General features: G+C 39.1%; 3 protein-coding genes across 3 annotated transcripts in view; all 3 read left to right on the forward strand.

Annotated features, from left to right (window-relative positions):
• Window positions 1–18,729, forward strand: part of LOC124119591 (basement membrane-specific heparan sulfate proteoglycan core protein-like) — a 189,620-nt gene that overhangs the window by 30,468 nt on the left and 140,423 nt on the right. The gene's annotated exons all lie outside the window — the stretch shown is intronic.
• LOC125374190 lies at window positions 3,993–6,070 on the forward strand. Its single transcript, XM_048385075.1, has 3 exons — window positions 3,993–4,122; window positions 5,402–5,469; window positions 5,607–6,070. The coding sequence occupies exons 2-3, from the start codon at window positions 5,415–5,417 to the stop codon at window positions 6,053–6,055; spliced, it is 504 nt and encodes a 167-aa protein (XP_048241032.1). The 5' UTR covers window positions 3,993–4,122; window positions 5,402–5,414; the 3' UTR covers window positions 6,056–6,070.
• Window positions 6,365–17,236, forward strand: LOC124128565 (nephrin-like). Its single transcript, XM_048385073.1, has 11 exons — window positions 6,365–6,513; window positions 7,012–7,107; window positions 8,800–9,078; window positions 11,309–11,605; window positions 11,749–12,045; window positions 12,434–12,586; window positions 13,026–13,044; window positions 13,460–13,512; window positions 13,596–13,691; window positions 15,226–15,336; window positions 16,629–17,236. The coding sequence occupies exons 3-11, from the start codon at window positions 8,817–8,819 to the stop codon at window positions 16,649–16,651; spliced, it is 1,311 nt and encodes a 436-aa protein (XP_048241030.1). The 5' UTR covers window positions 6,365–6,513; window positions 7,012–7,107; window positions 8,800–8,816; the 3' UTR covers window positions 16,652–17,236.

Genomic DNA, 18,729 nt, shown 5'->3' on the forward strand with positions numbered 1-18,729 from the left:
ATGAATGATCCCCAAAAGCAAAATTGTTGACCGTTTATAGCGCTCCTATTTAGTGCTTAAAACATTGTAAGAGTTCGCTTATAGCCTGTAATGAGATCCTGCCAGGTGAGTTAGCCTACCAAAATTAACATTTCAATCTCATACTTTCATATGACTACACCCTTCCATTTGTGCTTGTCCAGTGTGACCACTGGCTGATCTACAGGGATCAACCTCCTAAAGTCATTAAGACTGATACCGGCGATAATCGTCCACGATTATGAGCTATTGATCAGATTGCTTGTTATACAAACATGTCTGTGAGCCCTAGTTATGCTATTTCACACTCTGTGCGGTCCATAAACACACACACCTGACTGATCATTACGGCAATAGCAGCCAAGTGTGTTGTCGCGACTGTAAATTTACATAGTTCAATCATTTGAGCGTAAAACGTGTTGTTTCGTCGATATAACATATTTAAATGTCACAAAATGTGAAGTAAAGGCAACTACATAATGAATGACAAAGTTTGCCATTAGCTTTGATCGTCCAAATAATATAGTGGTCTATATGTTAGTTCGGTGTTTTGGTGTGGAGGTCTAAAGTGATATGGCTGGCTGTTGACATTTTATACATGTTGTATCCATTCTCGTTGTGCCTTACTTATAAGGACACATAGACATGGCTTAACGTTGTATATGATTCAGTATCGCATTTGATTACATATTTTGCTTACTAAAGGTTATAAAGAGGCACCTTCATTGCCTTGTTTGTTTTGGATCCAATACTTACAGGAAATAAACTGTGATTCACAATAAATAAATAGTGTTTAATTGATGTTTGCCATTCACTTTTGTAGTGAATTAAAGTAAAAGGTTCATAAAAGATCCTTGTACGTATACGAGTATCTCATAAGCATATGTAAAGAAATCACTATCAAATAGTGATAATACCAGGTGCTCGACAAAAGGTAGGTCTATCCTTCCATGCTGGTGGCAGTGAAAGGAAATAATTCACTTTTAATTTCATGAATATACACTTTATTTCATGTTGAATGTATCAATTTCTGCTGCACCGCTTCATTGTGATGATAGATTTATCTAAAATATGTCGTCAGTCTGTTGCGCTGTTATACACTCCAGTGGACACACTTTGATATGTGAATCAATCTAGAAACACCATGCCGAATATTCGTTCACAACCGCAAATAAACTACTGAATCCACAAGGTTTCAAAATGTCAGTGTGATCATCCCATACTTGTGGGCATTAGGGTTTCCAAATTGATTTGTTAACCCCAGTTCAGCAAGAAACGCTTAAAATAATGTCCAGGCAACCAACCACGTTTAAGGATCGTATGGTTTTGTCATGTTGTATATCTTCATTGAACTGCCTACCTCGCATAACAAAGTTCTAGTCATAGTAAACTAGTTTCAAGCCATTTGTTAATGTATACATGTTGTGAATAATGTTTAACGAATGGCTATCGCAGGAGACAGAATATTGCACCTAATAATTGGCCCCTTATCTATTCAGTCTTTTGAATGCCATGTTGACTGTGATAGTGAAGCCATTGATGCTCGTGTGGTTGCTCTGAACACGAACGAGTCACCTGTATGGGCATATTGTAAGCTAAGGTCGGTGACACGGAACCAGATTAATCGCGTTTTGTATTGGTCTTTGTATATTCACAGAAAAGGCAATGTGGAGAGTATTCAAGTCAGCACAGGGACCGGACGCCTGAAGGTTGGGGCACGATCAAATAACACAGGGTTGTGAAACCTGAGAGTTTGTATGGCATTCGTTGGGCTGTCTCCTCCTGTGTAAAGTATGGTGGCTGAATATTGCCATCTCGTGCAGTTGAATTGCAACAAGCAAACACTTACTTTTTCAAGAACATTATGTGAGTGGCGGGTGTTACTTGGTGTCATGACCAACGACCATAGGTTTCTGGCACACAGAATCATTTATAAATTAAAGCAACAAAACCCTTTCCACATCCAACACAAATCTCTGTATCAAGCACAGTCGATTGCACATTTCCGACTATATCATGGGCATGTGTTTATGAATCACTGTCAAATGAGTATAATTTCAGGTGTTTGCTAAAAGGTGAGCGTATCCTGAACCACCGGCGGCACTCGTCACAAACACATGCAAAGCAAATCAACTGTTCACCTAAAAAAAATAGGAACATATAGGACAAGTCAAAATAGGGAACTACCCAAGACATCATATTTGTCATTGATGCGTCAAATTTGGAAATGTCCTCCACATACCTACCATACCTTTTGGAAATGTTGTTACCTTGATCATCATTGGAGAATACAAAGTTGGGTTCCTAAAAAAACATTCCACTGCAGATAACATATTCATTTTACAGTCGTTAGTACAGAAATACATTACCTGTAAATAACGTAAATTATACTGTGCTTTCGAAGACTTTAGGAAAGCATTTGATATGGTGAATAGAAATAAGTTGATGTTTTTACTATTAAACAATGGTATTCACAGTAAATTCATTAGAGTTATTCAGAGTATGTATATGTCTATAGTTTTTTACATGCTCCGTCAGTGAACGACAAGGATACACTCTCAGTCGTTTACTTTGTTTCATTTTTTATTGAGTAATAAGTGGAATTTATTGGTTCTAGGCTAGACGGAGGCGTGTTCATATGAGAGAAAATGTATAACATAATTTTTTGGTTATTTGCAGATGATTTGTTACTGGTAGCAGATTCTACTAAGAAGTTACAAAGACGATTGCAAGAATACTGTGAAAGAAAGGGAATGGAAATATACGCACACAAAACTAACAATATTGTATTCAGAAATGGTGGCAGACTATCTAGATACGAAAGATGGACATATAATAATGTACCACTTACGACTGTTAGCTCCTATAAATAGCTTGATCTCATGATAACTCTTCAGCTAATTAGGACAGCGACTTGTAATATCTTTACCAAACAGGCACGTAAAGCACGCTATACCATCAAATCGTTTGTGCTTAAATACATCATATATGTTAATAATGCCTTTCAAATATTTGACACAAAAATAACACCGATATTAATGTATGGTAGAGAGCTAAAGGGATACAATAAAAGAGAAAATATAACAAAAAATGTACATAGAAAACTTTGTAAAAATGTGTTAAATATAAACTATTCTTTGAGTGTGGCAGATATCCGCTCTGTACACAATGTTATGTCATATGTGTCAATTACCGGTCACGCGTTTTATCTATGCCCACACACAGACATCTGGACTGGTGTTTACTTATGCTATATGATACCTGTGACAGGAAATACTTCGATTGGGCATCTCATATGAGAAACCCAAGCAGTTGGTGATGAAGAAGCATTTATCTTTGTCCTGAAACAACGTATCCTTGACTGTACGAAACAAAACTGGCATTGACTTCTCACAGATAAACGATACCTTATATATCATTCAACCGTGAAATCAGAACTTCGGTTTGAATCGTACGTAAATATGAATGTACTGAATTACAGAAACGCCTGGTTAAAATGTTGAAGTGGATGTAATATCTTTGGTGTTCAAAACACATGTGAAGGTAATGTAGGTGATGAAGACTCTCTTCGCTAACACACTAAATGTCTAGAAGATGAAAAGCACGTTTGTTGTGTATGCACGTACTCATTGTAATGTCTTAACAGACAATCAACCCGCTGTATGATGTTAATAATTAATTCTATAATACTTGAGAATATATTTCGTCTGTCAAAATATATGTATATTGTTTAAAAAATTCGAAGGGAATATAATGTTATTCAATACCATGATGCAAGTACAATGTAATATAACAGTATGATATATATATGTATGTACTATGGGTCATATGGCCTTGAAACAAAAACTGTTTCATTCACTGATGCATACACATTCGGAATAAATCCGTCATTAATAACAGACTGGGTCCTCATCTGCAGTACCTGTGTCAACAAAGGTTACTATACTTGGAGTGTTACCTATTCACTCAAGCTGCAACGCGATTGTGGCCTCAATGTTTACTCGGGTGTATTTATAAACGAGGAAGTAAACTACACATTATGAGGTCTCACCTGACAACCCAGGTATAGGAAAACGTATTCGAAGAGGGACAGCCCTGACAAAGGTGAGACAATGTATTTGGTCATGCTCCACACACACACACACAGTTTCTAATAGTTTAACCAGTGTTTAACAAAATCTAGACTAATTTGCTTGTGTATATTTAGCAGCATGGATACATAGCTTCCCATTGACAACTGCTTACATCGATATTAAACCACGCCACACAGCACAGATAAGATAGTGGTATATATAACTAATATTAATCTGTCATGTGAGTCAATAACTCCATTGGTTTAAGATGACTGCAGTCAATGTTTTTGTTGTAGTTTGAAATAGGTCGACATTATAGTAGTCACGTGAAAGGACTCACACGGGGCCGAGTGAACAATGTTCCAGGTACGGAGACCGGCTCTGTCCTCACTACAAGTCAGACGACGATTTTTATTATCGTTGACGTTGTTGGTGGTGATGCGGCGGCCATAGCCAACGCCACAACTAGCCCCTGTGTGACCCAAGTCCCAGATATATATATGAGATCAGGACACCTAAGGAGGTGTTAAATGACAGTTATAAATAGCGCTGGGGATGAAGGTTCCTGCCAAACAGGGGCTTATGTTTTGGAGGGCATATGCCGAATGTTTGCTGTGAACATTAAATAGACAAATTTGGTAGAATGTCGGTGCACTGAAGCAATTAGGTATTCATTTTGGTGTTTTGTTTACATGAAATATTAAAGAAATCTGTGGTTTCCACAATGACAAATACATCAAATTGATTTCCCTCTCGTATATGCCAACTGACTTTATGATGAGCTACTCATACACTTGATCCGTTCAGCAATACGTAGATCCATGAATATCATCAGAAACGTTCATCTTTCACACGCGACACCAGATTGAAAAACGATATATGCACATATTTCATCAAGTAAAATAAATCAGTCACACTTCTCCTAATTCAAGTTTATACACTTATTGAGTTTTAGTGTTTTAAACCCGCTTTCAGCAGTATTTCAGTTATATCAGGGCATGTCAGCTCACAGTGATCCGACGTGATGTAGATATCACAATGTACCACTTAAACACCACGAACACAGAATAAGAACGAATTTTGGATTCGAACCCATCATTAAAGGATGCAGACATGCTCACTTAACACTTTTACAACTTGAAGATATCTGCCATTTAAAGAAGTTATGAAGATAATTCATTCATACGCACATGCAAGGTCTCTATTCTTGGAAGGCACAGGTTAGCACCCTATCAGATCATAACTAAATATGTAAGTCTCGAGATCGAAATGTGCTTTATTCTCTAACAAAATATGAATTACCCTTTCAGAACACTCCTATCAATGGCGTCCCTTCCTAACGCAGCAACGTTTTTGCTTGCAGTTAGCTTCATGAAAGGTATGTCAGGCTTAAACTTAAAAGACCCACTGCACACGTATTATCAATTATAATTGTTTTGAAACCCAACATGCATTCTCTCTAGAGTAAATTCGAGAAAAGTCTTATGTGAGAGTGTTCCGTGTTTCCGTGTTTAGCTCCAGGTGTTGATGGGGCAGTGACAGTATCCGGGTCAGGAGGTACAGGGATACCCAACCAGCAGGCTCTGACACTGAGATGCAGCTACACTGTGACATCAGGGGATGTTGTTACTTCATTCGCATGGAGGAGGCTGGAGGGCAACTCCGCAGTGAACATAGTCTCAGGTTCAGTGACTCCCCAGACAGCTATATTCCGGGACTCCTGGGGGAACAAGGGCGTGTTTGTTGGTGACTACACCTCCTCCCTAGACATCCAGCTGCCTGCCAGTCACGTGACATCCAGCTATGCCGGGACATATAGTTGTCAAGTGAGTGGACTGTCAGATACTGGGCGAGTTGATGTCACTGCCTCTGTGTTGGGTAAGTATATGATGGACATTATTATGGATAGAAGGGTCAAGGTTGACCTCCAGGATTACATGGACTGTGAGATACCAGATACATAGATGTCATTGCCTTTGCCGTGGTGTATGTATGTTATTATGCATGTACGTGTGTGTGTGTGCGTGTGTGCGTGTGTGCGTGTGTGTGCATTGGTATTATAACAGAAACATTGTTGATGACATTTGCCACATATATGTCCAATTTATGTCTTTAAGTAGCATGTTATGTGTACACAGTTATCATTGTGTAAGTGCAAGAACTGTTTTATTGTTGTGGGAACTGAAGGAGCTGTATTCATATGAGAAACAACATGTGAAATGAATATTCGAACAAACAGGTGTTCCATCAATATCTGGCCTGCCGTCCAGAGTGATCGAGTCATCCCGTCTCAGTGTAGACTGTAGTACCTACACCACACCAGGCAACCCTTCAACAACAAGCTACACCTGGACCTATGGTGGTTCTACTGTCAGTACTGGGGCTGTACTTGATAGAAGCAGAATCAGCAGGAGTCAGGGAGGAAACTACACCTGTACTGCCAGCAACAGTCAGGGATCAGACTCGGCCTCAGTCAATGTGGATGTACAGTGTGAGTAATTGCAAAATCTTCTCCAAAATGTAATTTATTATGATATTTCTACTAATGAATACAATTATTATCATTATTGTATAAGTTGTATTTTGAACAAATCATGCCATAACAGTTTACATAACAGAGCGTTAGGAGTCATGCATGTTTTACTGTAGAATAACCAGTGAATTTAAATGTATATTGCTAAAACAGCAGTCATTTCAATATCGCTTATGGATTTTAATTTCCACCTTTCAGATGCTCCTTCTATGTCTGGACTACCAACAGCGCAGAATGTCACAGAGTTCTCTAATCTAAGGATAGACTGTAGTACCTACACCACACAATGCAACCCTCCAACAACAAGCTACACCTGGACCTATGGTGGTTCTACTGTCAGTACTGCGGCTGTACTTGATAGAAGCAGCATCAGTAGAAGTCAGGGAGGAAACTACACCTGTACTGCCAGCAACACGCTGACACCAAGTGGGGGATCTCAACAACAGGGGACGGCAGCAGCACAGGTCAATGTGAACGTTCAATGTGAGTCACGGATTTGCATGTGAATTTGTTACAGACAGACTCATAGGATACCAAATCCACATTTCGTATTTTGTTTCAAAGGATTATGATCCGTCTGTGACCTGGTTTGACAGTATCTCTGTTTAAATCAGAAGCTGAGGAAACAGTATTTGTAGTTATGTAACAATATGGCAATTACAATATCTAGGTTATCATGGCTACCAGTAGCAGGTAAAATACATGTATAACAATCGTGTTTACTATGTAGATGCAGACAATTCACTCATTCACAATCCAAATTACTCACAAGTCTCGTCACGGGCGGCAAGAACTCTCAACCATGTATGGTGAAATGCCGTATGCTATGGTGCCTAACAAACTGTCAAGCACTTTTAAATTGTCCTAAGACAACTCAGAATGACCGCACTAGGATAACAACAGTTCTTTTGTGTTCTTGCTACCATAGGGGTCACGGGTGGCCCAGTCGTCTAAGGCGCCGCGATTCGCTGTGCAGAGTTGCGTCCCTTGGGCGCGCCAGAAACCTATGATTGTGGGTTCGAATCCCGGTTCGCCCCGATTATGTTTCTAGGTTTGTCAGCACCATACCCATGCTCGTGGGTTTCACCAAAGTGGTAAACGTCTAAGACCTGCATCATTTCGGGCTTTCCTCCCACATTAAGCTGACACGCCGTGATTTAACTGGAATACTGTTAAAAGCAGCGTTAAACCCAACTCACTCACTCACTCACTCACTCTTGCAACCATATGCACTGTTGTCTTTGATAAACTCCAATAACACACTCTTCAAAAAGAAGAAAGGCAAAGCCAGATTTGTTAGAGATAGGAAAATACATTTATACGGTACAAGGTATTGAGCCAAAATGTTGTGGAGAGAACACTTGGTGATTGTGGTCGGTACATAGGAAATTCCAAGGTGACAGTCAGCTACCATCAATAAGGCAGATGTCCCCCGTTGGAATCGATGGCGGCCTGACATCCTTCTGCCCATGGAAGAGATGGATTGCATGTCTTTGTTGTGATCATTTTGATCCGGGAAATTTGTCACTGATACATTCACATATTAAACATTAAAAAACAATAGTGATGGTTTACTCATATAGTAAGATTGTATGTAGAATTATTCTTTCTTATGGAAATGGGTTTGATGTCAAGTACAAAGATGTTCCTGTATTGCAATTTGAGCAGATATATGCTTATGTTACCTCTCCTTTTGATTAAATAGTTTATTCCGCGTTATAGTTGGTTGTTGTATGGCTGTCAGTGTAAACATGAAGTCACAGGTACTAAATGAAATTGTGTAATACATCCCTCGAGGTATGAAATAGTCATATTCAAATCTAAACTAGCGCTAGTATTGTGGTAAAAAAGTCCGTTGGGGAAGTTCGTTTCATAAAACCAGAGATAGACAGATCAACATGTTACAAATGTGTAGTACATTATCAGTGTCATTTTCAAAATCCTAAAAGGGTATCTGTAGATATGCTACATTTAGTTTCTTGCGGCTTTTCTAGGGTACAATAGAACAAGGACATTCATATCCATATGCACTCTCTCAACACTTAAATGTGGAAGTACATGTGTTGAATTCAGTTATGGAACTCTTGTTTCTTTTCATACTAATCCATACACATGTCCACTCCAATGTAGAGACTGTACCCTACATGTCAATACTGTAATAGGTTATATTTTCAGATCAGGCCAGTATAAGTATGTTCACTGCCAACTCACTCAGCGGCACATTGACAGTGAACGAGTCTGATCCGGTGACCTTGAGATGCCACATTGATAGTAACCCAAGGTCAATCATCAGATTACTGAATGGAACTGATGAGTTGACAAGGGCAGATAACTCCATGACAGCAGAATATAGACTGGAGTCAGCAGACTGTAGACAAAGAGGGAACTACTCCTGTACTGCCACTAACAACATCGGGGCACCTGTCAGCCAGAGGGTGGAGTTGCTGGTCAAATGTGAGTAATCACTCAGCAGATCCAGTGTACTCACTGTAGAGTTGTAATTATTGCCATTTACTAACTTTTGCAGGCTGTTATTGAAAACAAATGTATTGGCTGTGTTAGGCTTGTATATTGTGTTCCCTTTTGTCCAATGTTAATTCTGCCTTGCATAAAATACAAATATCATTACTGGCATATTCAACTAAAAAGGTCAATCTCTCGTTTAAATGGATACAAAAATGCAAAAGATGATAATCTTGGAACTAAGGGATTATGCTCCGCCCAGTTGTCGAGCAAAGAAGGTCTGATTCAAGTCATTTATAACTCGCAATTTGTTTGGTCTTCTTACTGATATGTTATAATGCATACTAATCTAAGTACACAATTTATCTATTTGACACTGATACATCGTCTTTGTCTAAACGTGATATTCACGTGTTGCAACTATGACTACGATGGCTGGTCAAAAAGTTCTGAGCATGGTTAACTTTCCTCTAAGGGCTAAACAAAGTGAACAAATCAATTGTTTAATTGAACATTGTTTGTGTAGTTCATTGCATGTGTGTCTGGTCTGTTGAGGCCGGTTGTATATGTGTGACAGCCAGTTGAACGTGATAGGAGTCCAAATTGACTCATCAAAGGGAAAGATCGAGTACCAAGCAGTCATCATGTTTTTTACCTGAAATTCATGTCCACATGTCACAAGTGTATGGGGATAAGTGTGCTAGCTATACCACTGTTAAACATTAGGCAGCTTTGTTTAAGGCTGAGATAACAAACCTTGATGATGACCCTTGATCTACCTCAACGTACCTCAACTTACATCAATGACGATTCAATCAAGGAGATAGAAAAAAACACTTTATTGTCAGAAGGACGTATTACAATTGCTGAACTTGAGGCAGACTGAGGTCTGTGCCATGGATCCATTGAAACTATTATTCATGGATATTTACAAATGAATAAGTTCTAATTTAAAGGAAAGAGCAACTGACATTGCCAGAGAATATTTAGAGCTAACGAAGGAGGATTTCGTCAAATTCAAAAAGACATTAGTAAGGGGTGACTTGGGTCTACCACTATGATCCCAAGTCAAAACGTCAATCCATCGAATGGCTCCATTCCACTTCTCCAGCACAAAAGAAATTCAAGATCAGTGAGGAAAGTTATAACCACTGTATTCTGGGATGCAAAGGGTGTGATCTTTGTTTATTCCTTAGAAAGTCAAAGGCGATTACAGGTGCCTAATATGCTGACTTGCTTCATTGCCTGAGAAACTCTGTCAAAGAAAGCGGAGAGGAATGGTGACTGCTGGAGTTCTACTACTTCATGACAATGCGTCTTCTCACACCTCTCCACTTGCAAAGGCTGCTGTGCGACAATGTGGGTTCGAAGAGCTTCCTCACCCTCAATATTCGCCAGACATTGCACCAGTTAATGCCACTTGTTTCCTAAACTGAAAGAACATCTTCGTGGAAAGTGCTATGACGACAATGATGACCTCAAAACTGCCGTGATTTGTTTTTTTCCGGGTGGCTTCAGAAAATGTCTTCCTGACTGGAATTGAAAGCTTCACTATCGATATGAGAAGTGTATTGAAAAGCAGGGAGATGATGTTGAAAAATAAAATTAAAAACACATTTACAATGGTTGGTTATGTTTGTCTGTCTTAGAACCTTTTGACCAGCCCTCGTATATAAGGAACTGCCTACATTTTGTTCCGTGTTAGATAGGAAGATAGCGATATCATCTAAGTATGAAACCAACGAAATTTAATATGTTATCCTAATTATGTTTGGATTGATTAATATCAGAATACATTTAAGGTATGAAAATACGAAATAAAACAAGCATGAATTGATCAAGAAATATATCATTAACCTGTCAATCATTATGTATTTGTGAACAGACAGATTGAAACATTGAAATATTGTACATATGAAAACTTATCCAAGGTCAGATCAGAAAATTAACTATCACATTAAGGGTTCAGCTACGTTGCAAATTCACAAAGTAGAACTCAAACTTATTCCTAATGACGTAATCCTATCAGCAGCACCCGTAACTATTATACATCGGAAATGGCCATTGATCAAGTCAATTACAATTTCAGTGTTATAAGTCACATTCCCAACTTGCTGTTCTTTCACTCGTACAAGTGCGGACAGTTTATTATTCGTCATCGAATATATGTATAATCTTCAGCAAGTGTATTAATTGCCGCCTGTCTTGGTCATATAACCAGTTTCCCCTCGACTTGATGAATCAGTTCCCCAGCAACTCAAGTACGCCTCTAGACCGGGTGGTAACGTGAACGTGTCTGTGTCAGTCCTGGCCTTTCCCCTTCCTACATTCACCTGGAGTAGAACCAACAGCACCAGCCAGGACCTCACTGGTTCCTCCAGCCCTGTCTCAGACATCTCAGCCACTGCCAGACTACACCTTACTAACCTACAACAGCAGGACTTCAGGGACTACAGTCTGACAGTGGACAATCGTGTAGGCCGGTCGGTGGCATATACTGTCAGTCTAAAGGTCGAAGGTGAGCATCCAGTTCTTATTCGTACATTCAGTTTTCATATAATCCATTATTAATAATTACTACGACTATAGCCTATTTCATCAATATACCATTTTATGTGTGTTCTGAAAGTATGCCTTTATGGTATTACGTTGTTTTAATAGGGCCTCCGGGGACACCTACACAGTTCAAATCTCTTGAAAATGTAACAACGTCTTCGGTGTGGTTGTCATGGCAACCTGGGTTCAATGGTGGACATCCCCAGTCTTTCATGCTTGAATATCTTCAGTTTGTTACAAGAACGTGGACCGCGTACAACACGTATGATGACACTGGCAAGGTGAAAGTGGTGGAAGTGACGGGCCTAACGTCCGGAGATATTCACCTTTTCCGCCTGCATAGTAGAAATGCCTTGTCTAACAGTTCATCTTTCGTCATTGTGGAAACTGTGACTGCTGGGGGTAATTATCACTGACGTAGGATCTCAAATTATCATGATCAACAACATTACATGAAGAAAAATATGTATTTAAGCATCACATACCTATATTTTAGCATGCCTGTTTTTGTTGGGTTTTTTAACAGCACACTAAACAATGCCACAGGCAATGTTATTTAAACACCATATCTATTTTTGTAGCACTGCCCTCAACAATATTTCACTTATATGGCTGCAACCTGTAAATAATCGACTCTGGATCAGAAACTGAGTGTTTGTTATATGAGTAATAGTAAGTATTGTGGTGCGTCAACATTTCCTTGCTATGTGAAAATGAATGTGGTAATGTTTACCGATTTACTGCAAACCAGTAAGTACACGACAACCACTCGTTATACTTGATAACCCAGATCCTACAGACCATCAGCAACTCGATGCTACTTGTACAGAAGACATCGTTGGATCAACTGTAGGAACTCTGCTTCTTGCCTCGTTCATTGGAGGAATTGTTGTGATGGTCCTCTACAGAAAGGGTTTGATCAGGTTCGGACATGCCATGAAAGGTATATTGTGTATTCTCGGTAGTATTGTAAGTAGATTGATGCAGTAGTAAAAAAATGTTTGCAGTCAGAATAACATTTTATATTGACATTGCATATAATGACGAATGATGGTGATATGTATTGAAGTGGAATAATGTTACTTACTCAGCATGCCTAGTGTGGTATAATTGATACGTCAGTTGACCTAAACTTCAATATAATATCATAGAGTCGACAAGAACATATATGCATCTATACGTCAGTCCTGAGATGTTAAATATATCGAGTATATATATATATTTATTTATATGTATGCTTGTAAAATAAACGTTTACTTCTGACGCCTCTTTTGTCATTTTACTCTCCATAATCACCCTGTGCAGCATGTTCACTATACATACGATATATTCGTCATGTGTTTACTATTCAATACAATGTAGACATTCTTCATCTTTTACAGGAACTGCATCACAAAAAAGGTATTCCGAATGAATACATATTGCATGGATTTATAGGGATTCTCTCCTTCGTGTCTTCTGATATCAGTTTCGATTAGTGCTGATCTGTTCAAGAGACACCATGCAGATATCTGTTTCACCCCCTGTTTCACCCCATATGTCATTCTAAATTTATTAGTGATTGTGTACGTGCAAGGATCAATAAACTTTGCTTCCAAAAACATGACAGAGTCGCCAAAATTGTTCACCTTTTGACATAACTGACGCAGTAATAACTGAAGTGATCCATGCTTATCAAGTAATCACAACTTAGCAGCGATAAACTACAAATAGATAAATATAAATTGATGGAAAAATGTTAATGATCCTATCTTAATATCTAAACCTAACTGAAATGTACATGTATTTCAATGAACTGACCTGTCAACGTTTGCAGCACCAGTCGAGCTGAAGTTACAGAAATGGACAACATTGGCTATTCTTCCTTGGGTACGTGGTCGATGATATTACTGCTAATGATCTCACACTTATATCACAGTCTCTCAGAACTGATAGAATCTGTATTTGTTTAGATGCAGTCAACACTCCGGCTCAGTACACAAGTTTGGAGGAAAAGGCACAAGATAAACAAAATTACTCACAGCTGAAGATTTATGAGAACACGAAAGGTAAATGAGCCGTAACATTTATAATAGTATTGAATGTCAAGTATTGCAGTATGTTACTGTCAGATTGGTACTGACAGCATTGTAGGCATCGTACTACAACCAAATCCGAATTGAAACATGAAAATTAAAATATTACTTTATTTACACACATACTCTTCGGAAAAGAAGTAAAGAAGAAAGTCAGGAATACTCGAAAATAACTTACAGATTCCAAAGTTGTAAGAGGTATCAGTTTCTAGGATTAGTTGTTTCATTATAATGAACGAATTGTGAACATATTACACACATGTATGACAGTCGATGCTATGACTGCCAACGAAAGATCTAGAAGAACGATAAGGGTGAGATGGGAAATTTCAAAATTGACGTTTTTGGATCAGTAGTGCATAATACGGCCACGATTTGTCAAACATTCATTCACTCGACGAGGCATACTGCGTATGAATGTCCTAATGGCGATTTTAGGGAGTATGTCCCTATCCTCATGCAGGACCTGACCAAGTTAAGCCAACTTGGTTGGCGGCTTATAATGTTGACGCGCACATGTCCCTATAATGTCTCAGACGCTTTCATTGCTAGATGTTGTGATGCTGAAGGTGAACACTGACGATTCGTGCGCGTCGAACGCGGGAGTTGTCGTCCTGAAAGACAAAACGTCGACCCACACGCCTTGCAAACGGGACAACAAAGGGTGTCAGTGTGGTGTCCAAATAGTACTGTGCAGTGACCCTTCCTTGCACAATGTGTAGTGGGGTTCGGTCAGTCAAAGTGATGCCACCCCCCACACCAGAACCGATCCACCGCCAAATTCCCCATGAGGTCTCATGTTGACATGAACTTGACGAAAACATGCCACATGACCAGCGACGATTACCCAAGTTTCGACATTGTGTACACCATTGACAACTGTTGGCAATATGACGATTTGTAAGGGGCGGCACAACACGTGGCCGCCGAGCATGGAGCATGGAGCATGGAGCATCTGCACGAGCATCTATTTGTCTGACCCGTTACTCGTCCCTAGTAGCCTGGTTAAAATTTGCACAAATCTAATTTGCCGTTTGAGGTCGATTTTGTAGAGCCTGGTAGCGGATCAGTCGATCCTGTACTCTTGTACAGGGACTCCCTGTATGGGGTCGATCGTCAACATTTTCGGTTTGTTGATATCTGTCCTATTGTCTACTAATCACAGACTGTGAAACATTAAACATGTTGCCTGCTGCACTGTGACTTCTGCCAGTTTCCAGGATGCCAACAACCCGTTGACGCTCCGTGTGTTGCAGATCCCACGTCGCTATATCATACACAAACAATGAATGAAATCAAGTAAATCACAACTGTAAGATAAGCAGAATCAATCAGATTGACAGACGTAATGAAAGTGTCACAATCAGGAATGACACGCTACGCACGTGTGTGGGACTACTGCGTGCAGCACCTGCAGACTATCTGATAAATTTCATTATCCCCTACGTTTTAAAAGAATATGTATATATATATATATATATCATATAAACAATCATATATCTTCTAGAAGATGCTCCAGCAGATACGAGTACCTATGAAGGCATGGCAGAGACTCCCCCTGTGACCTATGAATCCATCAACGCATCTCCGGACCAGGACAGTGGCGGTCAACCTCGTGGTAATTAATCTTTGAATCTCGTAGCACTGTGACTCACTTTAATCTTACGTCATTCTCAGACTCTGTGCTTGTATGTTGTAGAATCTATTCAAAGGGGCGGTGGCGTTGTCAAGTGGTTAAAACGTGCGCTCGTCATGTCGAAGGCTCGGATTCGATTCCCCACATGGTGATAATGTGTGAAGTCCATTTAAGGTGTTCCCCGCCGTGATATTGCTGAATAATGCTAAAAGTGGCGTAAAACCATACTCACTCACTCACTCATTGTTTACTAATTTGAGTTGATATTCTCCCTGTTCCATTCAAAAAAAGTGAATAATGTTATATTATTTCGGTATATTGCGCTGAACTATGCTATTTATCGTTGTCTACAGTTGTTTGTGCTTTTAAATTGATTAGCAGTCTGGGAATGTATTATTATTATTGACTTATTTATTGCAATAAGTATTGCACGTGATCAGAAGTGCTCAATGGATGTATGCACAGTATAGGTATCTCATTTGTGTATGGCATGCACAACGGTTCTTACACTCTAGAAATGCACACAATTATAATTTGTACCATGAATGTGAATTACTCGATTCTGATCGGTCAATCACGGTATCAATTTATTATAGTGAGTGAGTGAGTATGGGTTTACGCCAATTTTAGCAATGTTCCAACAATATCACGGCGGGGGACACCAGAAATGGGCTTCACACATTGTACCCATGTTGGGAATTGAACCAGGGTCTTCAGCGTGATGAGCGAACACTTTAACCACAAGACTACCCGACCGGCCCACAAATGACTATAATCACCTTTCAATTGAAACAGCTGATTTGACGGTAATATCACCCTGGAAGCTATTATTAATAGAAAAGTTTTACCAAAGTGGTAAACGTCTGAGACTTGCATCGCCTCCGGCTTTCCTCCCACATCAAGTTTACACGCCCTTATATAACTGGGATACTGATAAAGGGGTGCTAAACCCAACTCACTCACTCAATCACTCACTTACTCACACTATTGACGAGCAGTGTTTTCTTTAGAGGAACAATGTGTACAATGCGAGTGACATATTACGATATAAAATGAATATGTTTGTGCAAATATAGCACCATATTTTGTTTAAGTGATATTATCGGGGTTTCCATAATTCAGATCGACAACTCACTCAACCATTGGATGCAACCAGTGCCGTTTCATTCAATATCATTGCTAAGACCAAGGCGTTTAATATTGTCATGGTTACACATTATGTGTATCTGCTAATTACCTACATGCATTTTACGATGTTTTCTGTTCTTTTTCAGATGCTGACTATGGAAATATGTGAAGAGGCAACAATCCATGCTGTGGCATCATCTTTGCAGTAAAGGATCATGGAACACTTGATGTGGTGCTTTGCTTGGATATATACACTCAATCATACTTGTTAACTTTATCCAGGACAGGGAAACCATTCACATTTGTGTAGCTGTTGGTTCACCCACGTAAGAGAGGGATACTCAAAGCATGTTGGCATTTGATCATGTCTGTTTACATGTAGCATTCCTCTTTCATTGTGAAATTCAGATTACGTGAAAAGTACATGTTTACATGATAATGTAATACAAGTCTTACTTTATAGATTAGATTGATATAAAAATAGCTCAATAAAACTATAAACTGATTATAGACGACGGAGTCCACATAAATATACACCTGAAGTTTTTCGCTTTGCTTTATGCTGATGATACAGTGTTATCAGCTTCTACTAATGATGATCTGCAGTAAGATCAAGTTAGATGTATTTAGTGAATACTGTAATCATTGGAAACATGTCCGCCATGACATAACACAATAGGCCATTTTAAACTCCAGATTATGCTATGAGATTATGCTATAGCATTGAGTGAATTAAGTTATGTTCTGTTGTTGATCAGATTCTCAAGTTGTATTCTATCCTCCATCACGGGCTGCTTTGAAACAAATGTTGACCACTCGAACAAATCACTATCTAGATGTGTAAGCTTTGATCGCCCACTGCAAGGGTTTATACCGAATAGTTAATTGCCTAATCCAGGAGACACTGTGATTGGGCAGAGGGTTTCCCATTCTCAGGGATTATGCAAAATGTTGACTATTGTGGTTTTGAACACGAAATCGATAAATGTAAATGTATATTATCAGTCAAGATTAATGATACAAAACACACGCACACGTAATATTTGTTTTAAATTTACTTTCTGAATATAAATATCACCTGACAATTGAGTCAGTGCAGTAGGAAGTGAAATGAGGTATACAGAAAAGGAGTTGGGAGAAGCATGATAGACGATAACTGCACCAAACAAAATGTCAAACATTTATAAAATAAATGGCATTGTTAGGCTTCCATAACATCTCAATCTGACCTATCAAAATAGGTTTCCTCACTTTAGTGAGACCTGCAAGTACCACGCCTAATGGTCCAGCAATAGGATTTGGAATCACTCCAACAACACCTATTGTTGCAATGGATATCGACCTGTCCCAGGAATGTCGACTTCTACTGCTTTATTTACGGTGGAACAAGAGTTTTGTAAACAGACAAATATACAGGGTGTACAATATTGATATTGATATTGATATTTTTTTCAATTAACATTTTGTTAAATGAACTAGTTATTTGTTTAAGAAGATGATTGGCCAAATGACTTATTTATATATTTGAAAACAAACTTAGGAATGCTATCAAAAGATGTAATGGAATACATCAGCAATGGCTTGGGTGTCACAGAGCTTAAAGCGAATTAAATTAGCAAAGAGGTAGGGTATCTCTTACACCTCCTCAGCACAGATCCCCAACACGCCTTACTCGCCTCCTGTACATGGATGACTTTGAATTAGTTGCCAGTGGAGGATCTACACTCAAAAACAGATTCTCCTTGTCGAATCCTTTTCTAATGATATCGGCACGTTCTTTGGACTCGACAAATGCAACATTCTTCCTCTGAAATATGGCAAGGTAGAAGAGGAGGCATCAGTCACTTTACTTTGGGGATGTACGTTGCTGTGTCAACTCTAAAGTATATTAACAAGAAGAGTGAACTTCTAATAAACCATCTTCCCTAGGTCCATTAGTTTTCATACAAGAGCGCGGCTTCCGGTGGTTGGCCATGTGCTGTGGAAGGGAGGTAACCCCAGCTGGAGCTGTATGGCGCTTACCTCTAGTTAAGATATATATCTACTGGGGAGGAGTTATTGACGATGTCGTGGAAGGTGAGGCCTAAACGTACTTAGGGAAGCAGTTTAGGGACAAACAGAATGCCAATATCAAGCTGAACGATCGCAATAAAGTTAAAACTACAAACACTAATGCTGTATCTGTCCTTTCATTTTCTTTTGGTGTTGTTTGATAAATGAAAGAAGAAATTCAGGTTATTGACGAAG

This window comes from Haliotis rufescens, unplaced genomic scaffold (genome assembly GCF_023055435.1).
Source record: "Haliotis rufescens isolate VD_foot unplaced genomic scaffold, xgHalRufe1.0.p SCAF_53, whole genome shotgun sequence".
In the NCBI taxonomy this organism is placed as follows: domain Eukaryota; kingdom Metazoa; phylum Mollusca; class Gastropoda; order Lepetellida; family Haliotidae; genus Haliotis; species Haliotis rufescens.